We start from the raw sequence: 24,188 nt of genomic DNA on the forward strand, positions 1-24,188 counted from the left end.
GTCACCATCCTTGCGGGAGAGGGTGGAACCACAGAAAATGCTGCTGTGGTTGATGGAAGAGAGTGGACTGTCTGGGCTTGGCGTTACCAACAGAACCAAAAGCTCGAGAAAAGCAGACTTGGCCGTGCGCGGTGGCTTATGCTTGTAATCCCAGCACTTTGAGAGGCTGAGGCGGGCAGATCACAAGGTCAGGAGTTCGAGACCAGCCTGTCCAATGTGGTGAAACCCCATTTCTACTAAAAAATACAAAAATTAGCCAGGTGTGGTGGTACATGCCTGTAGTCCCAGCTACTTGGGAGGCTGAGGCAGGAGAATCGCTTGACCCGGGAGGCAGACGTTGCAGTGAGCCGAGATCATGCCACTGCACTCCAGCATGGATGACAGACACTCCATCTCAAAAGAAAAGAAAAAGAAAAAGAAAAGAAAATCAGACTTTGGGCCAGGCGCAATAGCTCACGCCTGTAATCTCTGAACTTTGGGAGGCCAATGTGGGTGGGTTGCTTGAGCCCAGGAGTTCAAGACCAACCTAGGCAACATAGTGAGACCACATCTCTGTAAAAATAATAAATAAACAAATACAATGAAAGCAGGCTTTGGCAGACAGTGTCCATCGCAAGAGATCCAGGCAAACTCCCTGTGGCTGGCCTGACCAGGCCTGTGGTTTTGGGCCCTTTGCCGACGGGCCTCTGCTTCCTATAGCTTTTCCTCTTTCTCAGAAGTGAGAGGGCGTCTTTCAGCATCATCGCTGCCACCCAAGACTTCCATCCCCCTGCCCCACAGCCTCCTCACCTGGCTGGGCCTTTGTACGGCGTCTCTCTGAGCCCCAGAGGCCTTGTGCCCATCGCCCAGCCCCCACACTGTGGGCCATGCCACAGGAAGAGGCTGCCGGGAAGCTCTGCCCAGCGTCCCACCGTCTTTCCTGAGGGCAGCCTCCCCTGGAGGGAGGAGCCGAGGCTGCAAAGGCTGAATGGGACCCTTTATTCCTGGCTCCCACAGGGAGGGTGCAGAGCCACTGCCCACCACGCCCGCCACACCCACACCCACATAGAGGAGGGACAGCTTGGCCCCGTGCAGGCTTCTGAGCTAACCACACTCTGGCCCCACTCTGTCTGGGTCCTGGAGGGCGAGTCCGCCCCTCTCCCCAGCCCTGGGTGAAGCTGCTGTCCCTAACATGTGGAATGAGCTGTATTTGCTAGTCCCCCAGGGGTCTGGGGGTGTTTAAATGAGAGACAGCCTAGAGCAAGCTGGTGTGAACACTCACACTCACCGTTCAGCAAGTCGCCCTCAGGGTCCCTGTGTGCCAGTCCTTGTGCTGGGCCCTGAGGATACATTTGTGGGCTTCACTGGAAGCTTGCATTCTGTCCTGAGGGAACCCTGCAAAGAGGCAGATTCAGAAGATCATTATCAATAGTGGCAGATTCTGGGAGGGAAACAATGGAGGCCGGGGAGAGAGGCTGCGTGGCCAGCAAAGGCCTCCTGGTGAGGGTGCAAGATGACAGCCGGGCAAAGGGCAGCAGAAACAGTGCTCTAGGAACGGACGGCGGTGACCACGCAGGCCCTGAGGTGGAGAAGAGCAGGATGTGCCTATGACGGGAGACGTAGCCTGCCCAGCATCCAGGGCTGCAGAAGGGAATTTGGATTTTATCCTCAGCACCCTGGGCAGTTACTGAAAGGGTTAAGCAAGGGTTACGGTTTGAGAATGTTAGTCTGAGGCGAGGTGCAGTGGCACACTATCTGTAATCCCAGTACTCTGGGAGGATCGCTTGAGCCCAGAAGTTCAAGACCAGCCTGGGCTACATGGTGAAACCTACTTTCTACAAAAAAAGAAAAAACAAAAAATTAGCCTGGTATGGAGGCACATGCCTGTAATCCCAGCTACTTGGGAGGCCAAGGTGGGAGAATCACTTGAACCCCAGGGGTGGAGGTTGCAGTGAGCCAAGATCACTCTCCTGCACTCCAGCCTGGGTGACAGAGCAAGACCCTGTCTCAATAATTAAAAATGAAAAAGAAATAAATGGTTCTGGTCCCACGGCTCTAGAATGTGCTCTAGAAAAGACTTCCATTCCATTTGGTTCAGCAAAGATGTATCAGCCTGTTCATGGGCCTGGGACTAGGTGCTTTATCACTAGCAGACACCCATACAATCCCAGTTTACCCACCTGGGGTGAGGGAGAGAAAGATACTGTTCTCTTCAGCCTGGCTCTGCTCGCTGGGTGTGGGAACCTCTGAGATCGTTCTTCCCTCCGAGGTGCACTGATGCTTTCTGCAGGTGAGCCGTGGCTGCTGGAGGGTGAAGGCTGCTCTGTCATGAACCCCACTGGGCTTTTGCAAGTGTGTTTCCCTGGGTGTGTGGGAGGGGGTGAGGAGTGCCAGAGCAGAAAGACACACCTGTGTGAGTAACCCCAGAATGCCCCAAGGGGGCAGGTGGAGCAAACAATTGGCCAATTGGCTGCCTGGCCATTGTGTCACGTCCTCTGCTGCCGGGCCTCGGAGAAATGGGAGCTGTGTGGGAGACACAGATGTGTTTATGGGGTGGGTGAGTCAGGAAGGGCGGCCACAGGCTGAGGGGAGCCCATGTTTGGCCTTGGTGGGAAGCCAGGTGGATGGACTGGGTGCCTGGGAAATGCTTCTGGTGCTTGGATTCCACATGGCCAGCAAGGAGACAGGCAGGGCCCACCCCACCCCATCCCACCCACTTGACTGGAATTGTCAACTCATAAGAGATCCAATTTGTTCGCCATTTACCATGGGCAGGGCTTCATGTTAAATGCTTTTACACACTCATTCATTGGCTTTTCACGATAGTCCTTTGCCTTAGGCATTACTGCCCCTCATTTTGCAGTTTGAGGAAACTGGGATTCGAATAGGTTGTGTCTCGTCCCCTGTCACATAACAGTAAGTGGCAGAGCCAGATGTACCAGTCAGGACTCACCTGGTGACGAGAAATAGACCCATCTCACTCTGGCTTAAGAAAAAGAGGAAACTGGCCGGGCGCGGTGGCTCAAGCCTGTAATCCCAGCACTTTGGGAGGCCGAGGCAGGTGGATCATGAGGTCAAGGGATCGAGACCATCCTGGTCAACATGGTGAAACCTCGTCTCTACTAAAAATACAAAACATTAGCTGGGCATGGTGGCGCGTGCCTGTAATCCCAGCTACTCAGGAGGTTGAGGCAGGAGAATTGCCTGAACCCAGGAGGCGGAGGTTGCGTTGAGCCGAGATCGCGCCATTGCACTCCAGCCTGGGTAACATGAGTGAAACTCCGTCTCAAAAAAAAAAAAAAAGAAAAAGAGGAAACTTACTGGCTCACATAATTGAAAACCAAGAGTAATGGTTTCAGGCATAGCAGGATCTAGGGGACCAAATCTGTGTCTCTTAAGCCCTCAGCTCGGCTCTCTTTTCTGTTGACTTAACTCTCTGATAGACTTCCCCCAGATGGTAACAGAGATACATAAAGATGCTTCCTAGCAGCTTGGGGCTTGGCATTTATGAGTTAGCAGCAGCTGTAGAGAGAGAACATGTCTCTTTCTGGTAGTTCCAGCGACAGTCCCAGGCTGATTCCCACCAGACCAACTTGGGTCGCATGCCCATGGCTGGACTGTACTGACTGATCAGCCCCACTGAAATCCCATGGACTGAGCATGAAGGAGGGATTGTTTCCCAAAGGAAAATTAGGGCACTATAATAATTAACAGCTGGCAGGCAAATCTACCAGTGCCTCCCATGCTAGACTTCAAGCCAGAGGCAGGGTCTTGGCTCTAAAAAGAGATTCATGGGAGCCAGAACTCAGGGCATGGAGTCAGCATGCCTGGGCTGCTGACCTTCGCCATTGGGGTTGTCTTTCCAGAACCTGCATGTGCCCACTGCTTCCAGCCTCAGCTGGGCCTCACTCCAGCCCTCCCCCAGCAAGTGAATGGCAACAAAGCCAGATGTTGCAAGTGAAGAAGCAGGATCGGGGGTCAGGGTGTGATCTGAGCCAGGTACAAGGCTATGGGCTCTGGGGATGTCATCTCAGCTGTACCAGAAGCTGGAGGCAGCCCAGCAGGGGAACAGATGGCTTGCAGTCCCCAGGCTGCAGAGGGTCAAAGGTAGCATGTGAGTTTCAGGGGCAGCACTTAAAAAGACAAGCAGGGGCCTGCCCATCAGCCGCTCCCACCCTAGCCTAGGCAGGGCTAACCCAGGTGAAGGCTGGGTGGCCCCGCAGTCAGGAAACAGCTGAACATCAAGGGCAGGGCCAGCTTTCAGGAAGACTGAGGAGCCAGCAGAGGCTGTTTTACCATGCTTCTCCCCCTGCCCACTACGTCCTCTTCCATCCAGGCCTCTCTGCTCTGTGTCCTCTTCCCTAGCGAGACCCTGTTGTTGAGTGAGAAGCCGGTGCCTGCTCATACTTAGGTGTGAATGGTTAATAAGGCTCACTGTACGGTTCTCCAGGGAGGAGTTCATGCATCTTGACCAAAATCTTAAAGAAACTAGTTCTGATTCTGCAATCTCAGGCATCAAAGAAGTAGGCTGTGAGATTGTTTGTTTGCTTTTAGAGTTGGGTATTCTTAGGGCCCAGGGCATACCCTCTTGGTGTCTGCTTGCTTGAAACCATCAAAAGGCCCAGCCTGGGCCAGATGCAGTGGCTCAGGCCTATAATCCCAGCACTTTGGAAGGCTGAGGCAAGAGGATCGCTTGAGGCCAGGAGTTCGGGACCAGCCTGGGCAACATAGCAAGACCCCATTTCTACAAAAATGTAGCAGGGTGTTGTGCACACCTGCAGTCCCAGCCACTTGGGAGGCCAAGGTGGGAGGATCGCTTAAGCATAGGAGTTCAAGGCCGCAGTGAGCCATGATAGCCTGGGTGGACTCCAACCTGGGTGGTAGACAAGGCCCTGTCTCAAAAACAAAAAAAGAGTCCCAGGCTGCCTCTCCTTGGACCAGCTTGGATCGGAGTTGGGGGTTGGTAACAGCCTCTCAAAATCAAGCAGACTGTGACTGAAGGAGGGGTGGTCTGTGTTTTGATTTTCATGGCAAAGGAAGCCCCATTAGTGGAATCATGGTTATATTCTCTCTGCTCCCCTCTGCCCAGGGCCCTTCATTTAAGAGCTTCTGTCAAAAAAATAAAAATTAAATTAAAAAGGCTGGGCACAGTGGCTCACACCTGTAATCCTAGCACTTTGGGAGGCCGAGGTGGGTGGATCACCAGAGGTCAGGAGTTCCAGACCAGCCTGGCCAACATGGTGAAACCCTATCTTGAAAAATAAATAAATAAATAAATAAAGAGCTTCTGTCTTCATCAATCTGTCAGCAAACAGCACGGATGAAAGCGTCTGATGAGGGCAACTCACTCCGCCCACTTTGCACAGGGACCTGGTCAGGTCTCCGGACCACAGAGAGCTGTGGGAGTGGGAGACTTAACCTCTCCTCCTTCCTCCCACACGCACTGCCTGTGTCTTATCACCCCAGACCATGCATGTCACCCTTGTGGGGGAGGGAGGTTCCCTCTAGGAATCCTCACATCTTCCTTCCTCCAGTTGATCTGGGAAATCTGTTCATCTCCTGTCTTCTGGGCGTCACATCAGCCCTCAGAGCCAGAGAAGGACCCACCCCCCATTCACTCAGCTTCAGGTCCCACGGCTTGTGTCTCTCCTCCGGCTCAGAGACCCCGGAGCTGCTCAGTCCAGACACTCCCCATCCCCACCCCCCCTGAGAGCTTCAGCTGCACCCACATCCATGTCACCCAGCAGCATGCCAGACATGTCCAGGGACTCGGGGTAGAGAACCCACCCCTGTCCTCAGGGCCATTGCAGTCCACTTAGGGATACGGGGCCCGGTCAGGTGACTGGTCTGCCCAATGACTCTCCCGTAACAGGCTACATTTTTGTAGAAATGGGGTCTTGCTATGTTGCCCAGGCTGGTCCTGAACTCCTGGCCTCAAGCGATCCTCTTGCCTCAGCCTTCCAAAGTGCTGTGGTAGATTGAAGAATGGCTCCCAAAAAGGTATGTCCAAGTCCTACCCCCTTGAAACCTGTGAATCTGGCCTCATTTGGAGAAAGGGTCTTGGCAGATGTAATTAAGGATCTCAAAATGAGATTATCCTGGATTTAGGGTGGACACTAAACTTAATGACAGGTGTTCTTATGAGACAAGGCAGAAGAGACGTGAGACACAGCCCCGGGGCGGGAAGGCCACATAAAGACCGAGGCGGGGACTGGAGTGATGCTGCCACGGGCCAAGAGACGCCTGGAGCCCCAGAGGCTGGAAGAGGTGCAGAAGGACTCTCCCCTGGTGCCTCCAGAAGGAGCGTGACACTGCTGGCACTGTGATTTCAGACTTCTGACCTCCAAAACCAGCAGTGAATACATTCCTGGGTTGTTGTTCATTTTGAGACAGTCTCACTCTTTCACCCAGGCAGGAGTACAGTGGCATGATCACGACTCATTGCAGCCTCAACCTCCCAGGTTCAAGCAATCCCCCCACTTCAGCCTCCTGAATAGCTGGCATCACAGGCGTGCACCACCATGCCCAGCTGATATTTGCAGAGACTGTGTTGCCTAGTCTTGTCTTAAACTCCTGAGCTCAAGCGATCCTCCATCCTCAGCCTCCCAAATAGCTGGCCACCATAGTCTGCCAGATTCCTGTTATTTTAAGCCACCAGATTTGTGGTCATTTGTGCCAGCAGCCTTAGGTGACAACTGCATCCCACCTTACTTTCTGTTCTCAGGCCCAGTTAGAAGGGCAGGAGGGCTGTCCTTGGGGCACAAGCCTCTGCACCACACGGTCTGTGGGCTCCAGGCCTTCCTGCGCGCTCTCGGTTTCTTCAGCAAGTCTCCCTTGACAGTCCGGGCTCTCTGGGCTGCATTGTGGGGAGGGGTTGTGAGCATCTGTCTCCTTGGAGGCCAGGGTGGCTGGGAGGAGCTGGCTCTCCTTGAGCCCAGGGGGCTGCTAACCCTGTTGCTATAAATCAGGGGACTCCTTGGGAAAGTGAGAGGGGGTCCTGAAGAGGGTGGCTTTCTGACAAATTTTTGCAGGACATCAGGGGAAAGAGGGCCAGAGTGGGGTGACTGCCGGAGGGCCCTGGAGGTTGGCAAGGAAGGGCAAGACAAGCATTCAACGAAGGCTTCATGGGGGAGGCAGTGTGGATCTGTGCCTTAAGGACAGTTCCTTGAGGGTTGATTGGCAGACCCAAGGGCACTTGAAATAAAAGCAAAGTCTCTTCTGTGGCTGCAGGCTGCTTTCTTTTTCACCTTCCATTATGCCCAGGTCCCTCTATCCCAGGGCCTTGGCTGTTACAGTTCCCTCTGGCTAGCCCTCTCGTTCCAGACTTTTGCACTGCTGCTTTCTCCTCCTTGACATCTCCACTGAAGCCCAGAGAATCTTCCTTGACCACTCTGAATTCTCCCTCCCTCATGGCACCCCTCCTCACGTTACCTTGTGTTATTATCTTTGTAGAGGTGGGGGGAGACATGGAAATGTAACCAAACCACTCACTAGATGTGAAAATGTATACTATCTTCTTCCCATGCCCACACCCTTCCCAATTAGAAGGTTAACTCCTGAGAGCAAGGCCCCCATCTGTCTAGTTCACTGCAATGCTCCCAGCACCTGACTTGGGACAGGCCTCCATCAGGACAGTGTTGGGTGGATCAAGGGAAGGAAGGAAGGATGGAAGGAAAGAAGGAAAGGCAGGGGGAAGTCTTCCAAGAATGAATGGCATTCCAGGTGGCAGAAAAGGCAGGGAAGAGGGAGTCGTACGTGTGAAGAGGAGAGGCTGCCAGGAATGGATCAGCCTGCTCAGACCAGAAGAGGTCCCAGGGCCAGCCCTCTCTTACGACTTCTATAATCAATGCAAATGGGTCCTAGTTCACGGAGGTTGCTACCAAACTCTTCGCGGCTGGTGTGGGGACCTGGCCAGTGGAACTGGCCGCTTTCAGGACTGTGTCTGGAGATTCTACTTGTCGAGGGCCCCAGGCCCTGGCTCTTGTAGAAGTCCACCCCATACGTACTATTTTTCCAAGAAGAGCCCTGGAAGCTATGGTTGGTCTAGGAGTTTAGCTGTTCTCATCTCCTTCACATACAGAATAAAATCTAAGGTCCTCATGGTAGCTCTCAAGGCCTTACATGATCCAAGCCCAAAGGTCATGGCTCCCCACCACTCTGTAAGCTTTAAAACCTCAGGTTGAAACCCCAGCTCAGCCACTCAATAGCTGTGTGACTTCGGACAGGTCCTTCAACCTCTCTGAGCTGCTATCTCCTCTAGGATAAAATGGGCCTGGTTAAAGTACTTGCTTCAAGGTTCTTGCAAGGATGAAGGGAGGGAATCCAGCGAAAGGCTTTTAGTGTGCACCTGATGTGCGCTGAGCACTTAATTACCATTAACTCTGCCCTCACTCCTCCCCTGCCCGCTAAAGTCCCCACCATAAATCAATTTTAGGGCTTCCGGAGGGAGCATCCGTAGATCCCAGGCCCCAGCTGAGCACATCAAAGTCCCCTTGGAGAAGGGACCTGTTTCAGGGTCACACAGTCAGCCTGTGGCTTGGGTGGGACTTGAACCCAGGACTCGCACCAGACGCCCCCACTCCTTCGCTGGTCTCACCTCTTCCCAGCCCAGAGTGGCAGGAAGAGGGACCTCCAGTTACTGCTTGGACACCGCCGGCTGCACAGCTTCTTCTCCACTTCAGCACTGAGTTAATCTGATGAATTAGGTCTGTTTCATGCCCCGTGCAATCTTCCTCGCAATGCTCATCAGGTTCCTGGGGCAGCATCTGCATGGCTTCGAAGGCTCTGGCAGAAGCCGAGCCTCCCCGTCAACAGGCTGCATTACATTTACAAGAGGCCTTTAATGCCCTGTGGTCTCGGCTTCCTTAATGGGGATTTTCTTCCTCCTCCTTTTTCTCTCCCCCTTTTGTATGTTCACCGGTTTGGCTTTCGGAGTGCGGTTTGGATTCCTAACAGAGAAGTCAAGACCGGAGAATCCCTTCCAGGCCCTCCCTTCCTCTCTCCCTCCCTCTCTCCCCTACTGGCGGACGGTGCCAAAGCCCTGGGAAAAGAAAACGTCGGTCCTGTCAGGATTTCAGCGGGAAAGAGGGAAGCTCCATTGGGCTTCCAAAAACTCAGCTGGGAATTGGCTTGTGCAGACATTCTCCTCTGACCCTGCAAGTGAGCAGCAGATCCAGGAGCCCGGTGGGGAGGACTGGGCAGCCCCAGGCTCAGTGGCGCGGTGGCCTCACTCAGAGTGCAGCTCGAGGGGCAGGGCGGGGTCCTGTGCCTGGGGCCAGCGTGGGGAGGAGTCAGGTGGCTCCTCTCTCCTACCTCCCCATCCCAACCTGTCCGTCCCTCCTCTGGACCTCGTACACCTGCGGGGAGGCCTCAGTGCTTCTTAACTAGATTTTACAATGAGTTCTGTCTGCAGCTAGGTCAGGAATGATCTAAGACCCAGCCAGAGCTTTGGCCAGTGCTGAGGTGGGGGACTGGGAGAGGGACCTCATTTACCTCCTCCTCTCCCTCCTTTCCTTTTTGTCCCCTGACAGGATGAGAAAGGACGGGAGTGCCATTTTTGGAGGCTGAGGCCCTGCTCCACACAGGTTTGTGGGCCCTGCTCCCCCTCCTGTGGTCCCCCCGGATTTCCTCTGTGTCTCGGATGGTCCTTCAGGGCCCTGCTCGCACGGCTGGACCACCGGTGTCACTGAGCCCCCCTCAGCTCCTGACAGACAGCCTGAGGTAGAAAGGCCCAGAATTCCAGCCCCAGGACCACCCGACTTCTTGGCAGTCCTGAGCACAGGTCTCCTCGTGTTTTCACTTTTACACAGCATCCCCCTGGCCCCACATATGTAGCCTGTGGCATGCGAGCAATCAAGTGACAGCCAACCAAAAAAGGGTAGGAGGCAAAGGAATCCTGAATCTGTAACATCTTCCCCCAAGGAGCAGTGGTGTCTCCAGTGTCTGGATAAATCACGTTTTATCTCCTTTCAAGAGGAACGAAAAGCAGAGCCGCTTCATCTTGATGACGTCTGTCTGCACAGTGTTGTCCATCTGACAGGGAGATGGCCCGCTCTCTGGCTTCAGAGAGGAGACGAGGAAGGAGAGCTTGAGCAAGAGTCCAGGAGAGGAACCAGAATGACCCAGCAAGCATTCATTGAGCATCTGCTGAATGCTAATCCTAGTGCTCCACAGAGTGTGGGGGAGACAGGAGGGGTGAGCTGCAGAGCCATCACGGAGAGATGAGAGAGACCCACAGGAAGCAAGTCACATGCCATGGGACACGCTCACACGTTCCACTGTCTGACTTTAGCAGGGCTGGCGACCAATGCTCGTGGTGGCAGGGAAGTCAGGGATGGCTGCAGCTGGGGTTTTCATAGCCCCCGGGTTCCCTGTCTGTTCACCTCTGGCTGCCAATGGCTGCTCACCGGAGCCACTGGGGCTCTCTACCTCAGGGCTTTGTGTAGCCATGGGTGCACACTCAGACAGAAGACGTGCTGGAGTTAACGCCCTCGGAGACAGCCCTCAGTGACGGACAGGGAGCTGGTGGGTAGATCCCCAGCCTCCGTGTGCCAGGTACATTCTCTGTCGTCTCCTGGAGCCCCCCCAGCAGAATTGAGCGCCGACTGCCCACCATGACTAGCGGGGCTGATAACACTTGCTTCCCCTTCCTGCCCTTACTGTCCCACTCCCCTAATATTTCTTGGGATCGCCTCCAAAATAAACAAATGCCAGTCAAATCCTTGTTTCTGGGGATGCGTCTGGGTTCAGATTCTAAATTTCACAGACTAGAAAAGGACTATGCCTTGACGCACTTGTTGTGATTGAATGTGGCCAGCTTAGGAGAGCCAGCTGGGAAGGGCTGAGGGGTTGGCATTTCCTGTGCGCCTTGCCCGTACCTGTAGAGGGGTGTCCCAGCCCAGCAGGCAGCAGCCCGTATGGCTGGAGGCTGTGTGCGCACAGAGGCCAGGAAACACTCAGACTGGGACAGCCATGCTTCCCTTGGTATTGCCTTGTGCCCGCCCTGGAAGGAGCCACCCACCTAGACTAAGAATGGGAATTCCTGCCCAGCTGGCAGGAACCAATGCCGATTTCTCAAGGAGGGATGGGCCTGAAAACAAAGCGTAGCATGTGGGCTGGGCTCTACTTTGTGTTGATTTGCAAGGTCACTTGAGAGCCGCACCCACGCCGGGCATTCATCAATCCTGCCATTAGATCCAGGCGAGGTGGCCTGGCCAAGTCGCTCATTGAATCCCAAGATGGCAGCCTCCAGGGCTCCTCACCTTCCAGAGAGGTCCTGGACTCTCAGCCTAGGGCGCCTCCTGCCCTCCAGGAAAGGTGACCGCTCCTCTCTTGTTTCCTCGACCATGGACAGGGGTGGTGGCAGGTAGTGCTGGACTAAGATGCTGAGAAGCCAGGGGAGTGGGAATGAGAGGGTCCCTGTGGCAGTTTTAGCCAGAATCCCCCACTCATGAGCATCTCTCTTCCAGGCAAGATCCTCTTCCGCAGAAGCCACATCCGGGACGTAGCTGTGAAGAGGCTGAAGCCTATCGATGAGTACTGCCGGGTAAGAGTGTGTCTGGGGCTGGGGGAGGGGCTCAGGGAGGGCTCCGGGGAGGGGAGGGGCCCATCTGCCTGAGTCTGTCCATCTGTGAAAGAAGGCTGCTGTACAGAACCCTCCTGAGGCCTGGTGTTTCCTGGCCAGAGGGGTGGGCATGGGGTCACCCTGTAGCTGGGCCACTCTCTGGGACACAAAGACCTCAGGTTCACAGCTAAGCCTCTGTGCCTGTCAGGACATATCCATGTTTACAAAACACGGCTTTAAGTCACTTCCTGTGGGAAGTGAACTGAGCTCTCAGGAGCTAAGTCAAGGAGCCTCCTGCTTCTTCCTGCTTGCTTCTTTGTGGAATTTTGCTGTACATGGAAGGACTGTTTCTTTGAATTCCTGTTGGGATGTTGTGGAATCAGTTCAATAGCATCAGCAGCGCACATTTGTTAATTTCCCTAAATCTTGGTAACTACAAATATTCATATACACATCTTTACAGATGCAGGTGTTCAAACACGCGCACACACACACACACACACACACACACACACACACACACACAGACATTAACATAGCCAGTGCCAAAGAGCAGGCAAGAGAAGGACAGCCGTGTCATGCGCCAGAGCCCACCTGTCTGTCTGCTTGATTAGAGCCCAGCGCTCCTGCGGTGAGCATGAGCGGCTACCAGCGGCTCTCCGTTTCCTCGGCACGTGGCCTCTGGAGGGCCAGACTTCCCGGGTTCAAAGCCTTGACTAATTTCATGAACTTGGGCTAGTTGCTTAACTTCCCTGAGCGTCAGTTTCCACATCTGTCCAGTATGGAGGTGAACACACAGGGTGCCTCCACACAGGGTGGTCACGAGCATGGGATGAGCTGACACATTGTAAGGCTGTAGCACAGCATCTGGCTCAGAGGAAGCATTCAGCAGATGCTTTTGTGACTATTTTTACAAAGGGCAAACAATTTGTATTAAATAAACAAGCAAATGAAAAGGCTTTATTTTTTATATTATTTATTTATTTATTTTGGTGAGACAAAAGTCTCGCTCTGTGGCCCAGGCTGGAGTGCAGTGGCGCCATCTCGGCTCACTGTAACCTCCACCTCCTGGGTTCAAGCAATTCTTGTGCCTCAGCCTTTCGAGTAACTGGGATCATAGGCGCGCGCCACCACGCCTGGCTAATTTTTGTATTTTTAGTAGAGACGTGGTTTTGCCTTGTTGGCCAGGCTGCTCTCAAACTCCTGGCCTCAAGTGATCCGCCTGTTTCAGCCTCCCAAAGTGCTGGGATTACAGATGTAAGCCACTGCACCTGGCCTTTTTTTTTTTTTTTTTTTTTTTTGAGATAGAATCTCCCTCTGTCGCCCAGGCTGCAGTGTAGTGGCACGATCTCGACTCACTGCAACCTCCACCTCCCAGGTTCATGCGATTCTCCTACCTCAGCCTCCCGAGTAGCTGGGATTACAGGCACGCACCACCACACCTAGCTAATTTTGTATTTTTAGTAGAGACGGGGTTTCACCATGTTGGTCAGGCTGGTCTAGAACCCCAACCTCGTGATCTGCCACCTTTGGCCTCCCAAAGTGCTGGGCTTACAGGTGTGAGCCACCGTGCCCAGCCCCTGGCCATATTTTTAGCATGTTTTCAAGACAGCGTCTCATTCTGTTGCCCAGGCTGGTGAAAGCCTTTATTAAATAAAAGCAAATAAAAAGTTAAAAGGCAAATAAAAAATAAAAACAAGCAAATAAAAAAGCAAACACGAAATTATTTAATGTTTCTACTGGGCACCATTGGCTTTAGCAGAGCTAGAATTTCGTAGTTAAATGAAACCCACTGTGTTTCCTGACTCAAAAATCTTGCGAAGACGTGGTATAATGTGTTATAATGTGGCAAATGTAGTCTCCAGTTTCACAGGTGCTGGTATTAGCGGATCGGAGGGAGAAGAGCTGGAGTGGAATCCCAGTGCCCACTTACTATCTACATGACCTTGGGCAAGTCGCTTTGCCTCTCTGAGCCCTAGTTTGCTCATCTGTAAAATGAATATAAAAACACTATCTCACATGGGGGCAGAGTAGGAAGAATATATATCACAGTGTCCTCATACAGAGCTGTTGCAGGAGGATCACTTGAGGCCAGGAGTTCGAGACCAGCCTGAGCAGCATAGCGAGACCTCGTCTCTCCAAAAAAAGTTTAAAATTAGCCAGGCATGGTAACACACACCTGTAGTTGAGGTGAGAGGACTGCTTGAGTCCGGAGGTCAAGGCGGCAGTGAGCTCTGATTACGCCACCACACTCCAGCCTGGGTAACAGAAAGATCCTGTCCCAAAAAAAAAAAAGTAAAAATGTTGAAATAAGAACCAACTTGCCAAGTTAATTATCTGGTGTTCCCAAGCCTGTGAGAAAAAAAGACAATGTACTCTCCATTAAACTGAAGCTTGAATTTCATGACTGTGCATGTTATACTTGGGTCACATGTTCTGCCTTATTTTAAAAGGATACCCCAATGCTGGATTCCCTTAAGCTAGAAACTCTTCTTCAGACCAATATTCATTTTTGTCTTTAACAGACATTCACTGTTTCTGGTTAAATTGATGGCTGCAGCCTGAGCTTTTATTTCTCTTTAATCCTTTCCCAAGAAGCTAAATAAATGGGCAAAGCTAATGGGAGAGGGGGCAAAGGGTGGGAGGAAGGCTTTTCCAGCTGGGATTTATAGCCAGATTAGCCAGCCCAAGGCATCTGCAGTTGGGCTCCATGGAAATGTGGTCTGCTAGATCATCCGGAGGAGGAAGTGAAAGCATCTTATCTCCTGGGATCAGGCTTTGAACAGGACTCCTGATTCAGAGGGGCTCTGGAGCTCCAGTGTGCCGTGGGTAGCTGGAGGAGCCGTTGAATCGGGGTCTGCAAGAGGAGGGGCCTCCTAACCTGATTAGCACAGATGGAAACTGCCCAGAGCCAGACAAGGAACAGAGCCATGGGTCCACCAAGCAGACAGCCATCTCTCTCACAGGCAGTGATTTACTGTGAGAATGGCCGGGGTGGAACAGTTCAGAGTGACCTTTAATTCTGCTGAACTAGGAGGCTGGGATCTGTGGTCTGATTGTCTGAGAAACCCACTGACCTTGGAATGGTCTTTAGAGACAAGTCCATGGCCACTGCCACCAGCTTTGCATTTCACAGCTCTGCCTCCATATGGGCCACACTCAGCATCACTGCCAACCCCAGCCAGCTTCACAACCAGTGCCGTGTGCAGTCCGCTCCATGGCCAGCCCTTCCCCTGTCTCTACCTGCCCTCGTCTACACTACCTAGTGCCTCTGGAGTCTCTACTCTGTCCCCTGCATAGCCCACCTGCTTGGCTGACCATCATCCTTAGACCTGCTGGACAATGTGGGCTCAGAGTCTGGGGTTTGATGGGAATTCAGATGCACCCAAAATTGTGCAGCTGGCTCTGCACCCCGAGCAGCTGGCTCCCTGCAAGGACTCAGGCATAGAAAGTCTGACCGTGCAGTGGACCTCCCCAGACTTCAGGCTCCCTGCCCTTGCTGGCCAGCCAGTCCCACCGCCTAATGGCAGTTTCACAGCCCAATCTCAGCATTAATTCTTAACGTATAGGCAGCAGATTGGATGAGAATCACCAAAAATTTACCACATGCCGACTGAGTGATCGTTTTATGTGGCACTTGAGGGTCAGGTGTGTATGAAGAGGGGTTCCAAAGGCATTTCTTTAACTTCATAAATTAATGTAAAGGGCAACATGGTAATGCAGTTAATATTTAATGGGTGGGACTTTAAGTGACTCTGTTTACCCCATTCCTAGGGGTGAAATACATGTTTGCAGTGTTTGTCCAGGGGATAAAATAAATCTTCTAGGGAGGAGTTCAGAGAAGAGTGTGAGAGTGTTTGAGAATGACCAACTCACCCTTTGACATGTTAATGAAAATTATACAAGTCTCCACTTCCTGGTTGGTATAACTAGAATCTTTTTGCTACACAAATAGCTGAGCTTGTTTCTAGTATTTGTCTGTCTGTGACACATTTGCTTTCAGGGATCAGTGGCTTTCTTTGCAGGAGGGAAGAGGGATTGGGTGTGGTCAGGCTTAGGTGCAGGAAGTCTGAGCCCAACAAGAGGTCAGCATTGAAGGGTAAGGATCTCCTGACTCTCCCCTCTGCACCACCCTGACTCATTCATTTTTATTCCCACTTCCCAGACTTGAAAGCTGAGGCTACTGCATGGCGGTTCCTGGTCCCAGGTATTCTCCTTTCCATTGTGGGATTTTCCACCACAGCCAATCACTGGCTCTCTCCCTGGGGAGAGTAACATCATTCCTGTGGTCCTTGTTCTGAAAGCAGACCTGGCCCAGGAAAGGCCTTGCCAGTGGGGAGACTTACGCAGAGGCCAAGGCTGATCTGTTCATGAGGGGCCTCCTGAGTGGCCTGGTGCTCTGGGGGAACCCAGGTAGTAGAATCTCGCCATCTCCCTAACAGACCCAGGAGAAGGAGTTTCTAGGCTGAGATAAAGCAGATCCTGTCCCTTTTCTCCTTAAAGACCTTCAGAGGGCCGGGCACAGTGGCTTATGCCTGTAATCCCAGCACTTTGGGAGGCAAGGTGAGCCATTGCTTGAGCTCAGGGGTTTGAGACCATCCTGGGCAACATGGTGAAACCCCATCTCAACAAAAAAATGCAAAAAATAGCTGGCTGTGATAGGATGCATGCCTGTAGTCCCCGCTACTCAGGAGGCTGAGGTAGGAGGGTCACTGGAGCCTGGGAGGCAGAGGCTGCGGTGAACCATGACTGCACCGTGGCACTCCAGCCTGGGCGACAGAGTGAGACCCTGTTTCAAAAAAACACAGGACTCTTTCAGAGGAGTCCCACTGCCCCCAGGAACATCTGAGCGCCTCAGCCGGGCCCTCTGTGGGCTGGTTCCAAGAGCTGCTGGGGCCTCAGCCCCTACCTCTCTCTTCCACATCCTACAGTTCAGATCAGCAGACACGAGGCCTTCCCCAACCAGCCAGGCCTCCACCCCTGAGCCTGCTCTGGTCCCCTGCCTGGGGGCACATTCAGTGGGCCCCTCCATAAGCCTCACGACTCCCCAGGAACAGCTGATCACGCCTGCCATTCTGCCCCCAGAGGACTGTGCCCACCCTTGACTCTGTGAATTTCTCCTCTGCAGGAGGGTGACTCCTGTGTGTCCGTCTTCTCCCAGATCTGAGATCCTTGAGGGCTACATCTGTTATCTCTGTGTCTTCACTAATAAACAGGAAGCCCAGCCGTAAGGAGGTGTCCGTAATGACAAGATGGAAAGATCACAAGTAGACAAAACTTCCTCAGAGGGTGATGTGTCCCCCAGGCCCTGACGTACTAAGATCCCTCGTGAAATGGCTTAAACTGCTACCAGGAATTAGACACCATTTACATTTCAAGGGGAGTTGCGGCTCAGATCCTTCAAAAAGAAAACCCATGTGTTTTGAATACTCTGATTTCAGAAATTTAGTGAGACACCAGCTTTCTAGATGGTGACCTAGGAAGAACAGTCTGGGCAGTTAGAGACAGCCCCAGAGGTGAGGCTGGAAAGACACAGGTGGGAGGCCAGAGGCGCAGGATGCCAGCGCCCTGTTGCCACACCTCCAAGCCCACCCAGAGCAGCCAGGCTTTTACCTATAAGATTTCTAGGGACTAGAAAATGATGTTTAAAAAAAAAAACATTGTGTGGGAAGGAGCACTTAAAAAAAAAAAAAGAAATTAAAGAAAAGAAACTGATGCTGCTGAAAAGAGAGGAGCAGTTGCCGGGTGTGGTTACTCATGCACGTAATCCCAGCACTTTGGGAGGCCTAGGTGGGCAGATCACATGGTTAGGAGTTCGAGACCAGCCTGACTAACATGATGAAACCCCGTATCTACTAAAAATACAAAAATCAGCTGGGCATGGTGAGGCGCACCTGTAGTCCCAGCTACTCAGGAGGCTGAGGCAGGAGAATCGCTTGAACCCTGTAGGCAGAGGTTGCAGTGAGTTGAGATCACGCCACTGCACTCCAGCCTGGGCAACAAGAGCAAGACTCGGTCTGAAGAAAAAAAGAGAGAGAGAGAAGCAGTTGATCCTGTGTAAAGAGTGGACACCCATGGTGTTTTGCCAAATGCAGAGCTTTGCTTTTTGTCCTGACACTGGTGGGCTCTGTGGAGGATGACTGTTTCCAAGCAGAGGGCCTGAGCACTGTCTGCCTGGGCCCCCTCTGTGCCACTTGCATGTGCCAAGACCAGACTTGTGGCCACCGTGTCTGAGTGGAGGTCTCAGAGACACACAATGCATCCACTGTCTCCCTTCTCTACACCTGAACCATTGGCCATGATGACACTCAGTGCTAAGTGATGGCTCATGTCATGGTCCCCAGAAAATGGTCTTGAGGGGCAGCAGCTGGAGACTGCAGGACAGTCCAGGACTGGAAAAGGGGAACGTGGCAGGACTAGCTGAGGGCAAAACCTGAATGGCTCTTCAGCACCTCATTGCCAGTCCCCCAACCCAGGTACCCACTACCTCAGCCCCTTCCTGCATGCCATTTCTGCAGATCTGCTCTCAGCCAGCTCACTGGCCCTTGGTTCACAGAATGGCAGGGTTAGAGGGGACTGAGGCCAGCTCAGCTGACATTCTCCAGAGACCTGCATGGTTCCAGCAGCCCCACAGGGCAGTGCTTCCTGCCACTCGCCCCAGAACCGGAGGGCTATAAAGTCATGCTCATTTCATCCCTTCTCCAACCTGAGGCCTTCAGAACCCTCTGAGCTCACCTGAGCTCTGTTAGAAAGTCTCAATCATATTGGTTGATAGATCAGATAGATGAAGCCACTGGTGATGGTGCTATTTACAGTTACAGTTGTTAACAGTTAGACCTGGAAGAAATTTCAGAATGTCTCAAACCTAGATTTGCCTCAGCTGTGTTCCACGGGATGTCACGAGGAGTTGTTAGGAAAATCAGCACCACAGTCAAACACCTGTGGGTAAAGCTGGAGGCAGGAGGGAGTGGATCAGGGTATAGGCTCTGGACTCAGCCTGATTCAAAATTTTGCTACTTACGGTCGGATGTGGTGAGTCATGCTTGTAATGCCAGCACTTTGGGAGGCCGAGGCAGGTGGGTCACTTGAGGTCAGGAGCTTGAGACCAGCCTGGCCAACTTGGCGAAATCCTGTCTCTACTAAAAATACACAAATTAGCCAGGTGTGGTGTCACATGCCTGTAATCCCAACTACTCAGGAGGCTGAGACAGGAGAATCACTTGAACCCAGGAGGTGGAGGTTGCAGTGAGTCTAGATTGTTTCATTGCACTCCAACCTAGGTGACAGAGTGAGACTTCGTCTAAAAAAAAAAAAAAGAAACAAAAATACTTTGCTACTTACTAGCTGTGAGGCCTCAGGGAATTACTTAACCTCTTCCTACTTTAGCCTCTTCTTCTGTAAAACTGAAATCATAGTCACACTGTCCCCTTAGAGTTGATGTGCTGATTAAATGACACATCCCACAGGATGTTGTCAGTAGTAAGTAGTAAATGCTGGCCTGTGCTAAGCTCTACAGGTTTCTTTTCTGCAGGACTTCTCAGAGTCTTTGTGTTGGTCATAAACATGGTAATCCCCAAGGCTAAGATCGGGGACTGTCGAGGCAGATTTCACATGTGCCTACAGGGTGCATTTCACCTCATCAGGCAGTTCTTCCATGAGACACTTCAGGATTCCGTTTTATCTTGGAAGAAATGACAACCAGAGAGGTGACGTGAGCTGCCTAAGGTCACACAGCAAGTATATAACTGCAGAACTGGAACTAGAGTTCAACTCTCCTGTCTCTCATTCTAGTGCTCTTTTGAGTGAGCATCACTGCTTTCTCCTAAAGAATGATGATGGCAGCAGTGACACTAATGTTATCACGGCTCTCATCTACTGAGTGCTTACCCTTCACCAGGCATTGCGCTAAGCTTCTCGTATGCATCTCAGCCTCCTAACAGCTAGGTAGGTGCCACGTATCATCCCAGAGCTCAGAGAGGGGAGGAATGCATCTAGCCTCACATAGCCCATAAATGGCAGAGCCAGGACCCAAGCCCACATTTGCCTGCAGCCCAAGATCCTGAGGTTCTGAGGCCCTGACTTTACCACCACATGGCAAACATCATGAATGTCTCATGGCAGAAATTTAGACCTGAGCTGGGGTGCTAACCCTGGTATACTCATGTATGTGGCCCCCCACCCTGTTCTTCTCAGAATGCTTGTGGGCTTGGGGGTGCCCTGGCCCTGGCCATCATCACCAGCCCAGGCTGTGGGGAGTCACTGCTCAGCACCACCCTCTCCTGCCAAATGATTTTGGCCAGAGCTGAGCTTTGGCAGCAGCTCTGATGGAAGCTGCTCTGGGCTGAGAGCCTCTTGTCAGCCTGAAATCAGGACAAGCCCTCCACGCGGCTCCCCTCAAGGGCTCCCTGTTAAATAAAGATGCCGCAGTGGTTCCACCAAAAGGCCTCTTTGTCTGAGGCCCTCGCATCCTCTGGCCTCCGGAATGCGGGTCTCTGTCGGCATGAAGAGCCCCTCTGTTCCCTGCCAGGGCTGGGTGAGCTGTGGCCGGCCAGGGTCTGTGCTTAGGGTGGGTGGCAGCGCGCTGAGCTGGGAGGGCACTAGCACTCCAGGATGCTGAAACCCGGCCTCTCCTGCCCTGCGTCCCTCCCTCTCACTTTCAGGGGGGTCACCCCGCAGTGACTGTCTGCACACAGGTGGGATCCCTGGTAACGGTTTCCTCCTGCCTTCTGCCCTTCCCGACCCCATCAGCGCTCCCTTTGAGGCCCCCCGCCCCGTCCTCCCTGCCAGAGGCCTCGATGCTCATGCCTGACTTTCTCTCCCTCCCTCTCGCTCCCTGTCTCTCTTTCCTTAGTTTTTCATTTCCTTTTCCTTCTATCCTGCCCGAGGAGATCACAGCATAAACCATGTGCATCAAATTAGACTTAAACACTTTGGGGGCAGCCTCCACCCATCTGACCTTCACAGCTTGGGGCTTGGATTCTGCCCCTTTCCTCACTTATGGCTTCACCCCCAGCAGCCTCAGTGTCCCCATCGTACATGGAGACAATGATGTCTACCTCCAGGACAAAGTGGGGTGACATGTCATCAGATTTGCTCTCTCTCATCCCTGTAAAACCAGGCACAGCCCCATGTGTGACACGCACTGCCAAGCCCTCACTGTTTGGTGGATGCCTGGAGGAGTCAAGGGGCCAAGGGCAGGGCCTGACGCACAGCTGCTCATTTAATGTTCATTTTCCTTTCCCGTTTCTTTCCTATTGATGGAGATGTGCTATGTTAGAGACCCCTGGAAAGCCACAAGCCCCAGAAGGAGTAATGGGAATTGCTTCATGCCCTCTCACCTGCTATGATCTGCTCCTGTCTCATCTTGCCTGGGTGTGGGTTTGGCATTGAGAAGGGCCCATCTTGATAGGATGCCTGCTGCTAGATGGCACACTTGAGTTGTTATCTAGCCAGCTCAGAGAATGACTAAACCATCACTTTCCTCTTCCTCAGTATTATAATTCTATTGATGAGCCTAAGATTATCTGTGGGTTTTTTGCCCCACTGTCATGTCCCATGGCTCCTGGCTATTGGGCTTATAGACACGGAAATCTTTATTACTTTATCCATTTTTCATTCATTCATTTATTTAAACAAATATTAATCGAGTGCCTGCTCAATGTCAGGTACTCTACTAGGATCTGGGGACACAGGAGTCAATAGAACAGACTAAAATCCCTGCCTGCATGGAGCTTATCTTCCAGTGAGTCTTTCCCACCCTCCATGGGTCCCTGTGGGCAGGCCACGTGGTCTCCGCACACCTCCATATGCTCACCTGTAATATGGGGATGAGAATCATGCCCTCATGAGGACCCTCACAAGGATTTCCGGAAACAACACTCACAGACTCACTGTACTTGGCCTGGGAGCCACTGGATCCAGGCCTTGCATCTGAAGCTGGTTATGTGTGTGAGGTTTCAGGAGGCGGGGGCATGGGACAGGGTCCTGTCTTACAGACCAGGTGGCTTCTCATCACAGTTTCTCACACGCCCTGTTTGTTGGCTCCTCCATTGCGGGGTTGTTCTGTCTTCTCCTGGCTCTAGCCCTTGGTTCCCTGTCCCTCGTCCCTCAGCCATGCTTTGGCAGTGTCCTCTCCTGTCGGTTTGGATCAAGGGATCCTTCCTTGCCCCAGCATTTCTCCCCATGCAAAACTGAGGGACCCAGAAAGCGGGGCTGCACCTGGCCTCACTCTACACCCCTAACCCCTCCATGTCGGACTGGGCCAGCTCGGGGTCCTGTGGCTGATGTGCAGCATGAACTCTGGCTACCTTCTTTTTATTTTATTTTATTTTACTTGTTTATTGTGGGCTTTTTGGTTTTGTTGTTTTGTTTGGTTTGGTTTTTTGAGTCAGAGTCTTGCTGTGTCACCCAGGCTAGAGTGCAGTGGTGCAATCTCAGCTTACTGCAACCTCTGCCTCCCGGGTTCAAGTGATTCTCCTGCCTAAGCCTCCCGAGTAGCTGTTGTTACAGGTGCCCGCCACCATACCCAGCTAATTTTTGTATTTTTAGTAGAGATGGGGTTTCACCATGTTGGCCAGGCTGGTCTCCAACTGCTGACCTCAAGTGATCTACCTGCCTTGGTCTCCCAAAGTGCTGGGATTACAGGCGTGAGTCACTGTGCCCGGCCTGACTCTGACCACTCCTGACCTAGTGCCTCACTTTCCAGCTGCAGACTAGCCCCCTGCCTGCATGACAAGCTCACAGCTGGTGCACACGCTTGCCATGACCACTCTTCCCATAGGATGCCCACTCCTCCTCTCTGCTTGTCCAAACCCTGCCAACTCCACTAGCTGTGCTCATGCCCAGAAGCCTTTCCACACCCTTCAGTTTACACTGTTTCCCCAAGTATCTTCAGCTTTGCCTAAAACAGGCCCTGCTAGCCATGCCCCTGCCCGCCTCCCATGGCCCCCTCCCTTGCTCTGGACCCTCAGGCCACACTGGCCCTCATTCATCTCCTGGAACCAACATGCTTGATCGCCCTGCCTCTACCTTGACCAGTTAGTTCTTACCCATCTTTCAGAACTTAGCTTTAGAGAGCCCTCCCCATCTCCCGAATCTTCTTGGGTCCTATCAAACTGCATCTTAGCACTCTGTCATCCTTAGCAGCACTTATCAACTTGTCATTAAATAATTAATTGTGTGGTCAGTGTTTAGGGAGTGTGAATGCCTGGTGCAGCTGAAGTGTGGCTAGTGGGAGACAAGCCTGGGAGGACATGACCTTGGACTGTCAGGTTAGGGATCTTGGACTTTTTCTGTGTGCAGGAGGGAATTCCCTCAGGTCCCTGCAGAACGGCTAGCTCCTGAGGACCCTGAGACCCCAGGGTTCCAGGGTACAGTGGTCTTTTCTTCATAAGCTGGTTGTTTAGTTTGTTGACTAGCTGGTTGGATGGTTGGTTAGTCGTTTGACCGGATGGTTTATAGGTAGGTTGATTTCATAACTGGATAGGTTTTTTTTTTTTTGTTATTGTCTTGTTGATTATTGGCTGGTTGGTTAGTTGGTCAGTTAGTTGACTGGTTAGTTAGTTGAGAGAAATGGATAAAAAGGAGGAAAGGAAGGAAGGTTGATTGCTTCATTCATTCTTTTATTGGTTGATTTGTTGGGTAGTTGTCTGGGTGGACAGGTGGGTGGCTGGTTGACCATGTCTTCCTTGGCAGCTTTTGATCATCCTCTCTGTCACTGCTGGTGCAGGGTGACACTGTCTTGGTTTTCCTGTTCCCAGGTGCTTCACACCTAATGCCCTTTCTGTCTTTCTGCAGGCACTTGTCCGGCTGCCACCCCACATCTCACAGTGCGATGAAGTCTTCCGGTTCTTTGAGGCTCGACCTGAGGATGTCAACCCTCCAAAAGAGTAAGTACTAGCTGAGGCCTCTCCTGTGTGCTTGGGAGGCATGGACTGAAGCTGGGTGGCCAGCCCTGGGAGGCTAAGGCTGTGGGAACACGCACAGAGGAGAGCTAGCAGGGCCAGCGGTCCAAAGGAATGGGGGACATTGCTCCCCAGGCTCCCAGTACCAGAGCCCACTCCTCATTTTCTGTTACCCAGGGCTGCAAGTGAGGGTGTCTCTGCATTTGTGGAGCAGGTTTTCCTACAAACTCTTTCTGGCTCACAGGATTGCTATAAGGAGCAGATGAGATCACAGAAAATATAATGGTCATGCCGTTGAGACGGCTCACGGCTAGCACAGTCCTTGCCCTTTGCTGTCCTGGCTACAAAGCTCCCAGCATGCACTGCCTAGGCTAAAAACTCACCTGCTGAATAACCGCAGTCCTGGGCTGCTACCACAGATTTTATAATCATCATCAACAGTCATAATGGATGTACCCAATGTCTTTTATCTATAGCATTTTATGACAGGCATTATCATATTCTATAGTCCTATTTACAGAGGAGGAAACCATGGCTCAGTGAGGTTAAGTGCTTTTCTCCAAAGTCATGCAGATGGTTTGATAGGAGACAGGCCAAGACCTGAACCTAAGTCTGTGGTTCCTAGTGGCCCAGTGCTGGCTAACGTTTCCGTGTTTGGAGAGAAACAGGGAACCTTGCAGGTCTTTGTTCTCTCTGGAATTGGGATGCTCTGGGCTGGTGGTCAAGATGGCCCATCCAGCCAT

The 24,188-nt window shown here is 52.3% G+C and overlaps 1 protein-coding gene across 3 annotated transcripts in view; it reads left to right on the forward strand.

The window, feature by feature from the left end:
• The window catches only part of SH3PXD2A (SH3 and PX domains 2A), a 253,525-nt gene that overhangs the window by 112,678 nt on the left and 116,659 nt on the right, over positions 1-24,188 (forward strand). For all 3 annotated transcript variants that reach the window (XM_017531126.2, XM_017531128.2, XM_017531127.2), the window contains exons 4-5: positions 11,448-11,524; positions 23,339-23,430. In XM_017531126.2, coding sequence (XP_017386615.1) covers positions 11,448-11,524; positions 23,339-23,430 — 169 coding nt within the window. The remainder of the gene's footprint in view (positions 1-11,447; positions 11,525-23,338; positions 23,431-24,188) is intronic.

The sequence above is a fragment of the Cebus imitator genome, unplaced genomic scaffold (assembly GCF_001604975.1).
Source record: "Cebus imitator isolate Cc_AM_T3 unplaced genomic scaffold, Cebus_imitator-1.0 Scaffold71, whole genome shotgun sequence".
NCBI classification, from domain to species: Eukaryota; Metazoa; Chordata; class Mammalia; order Primates; family Cebidae; genus Cebus; species Cebus imitator.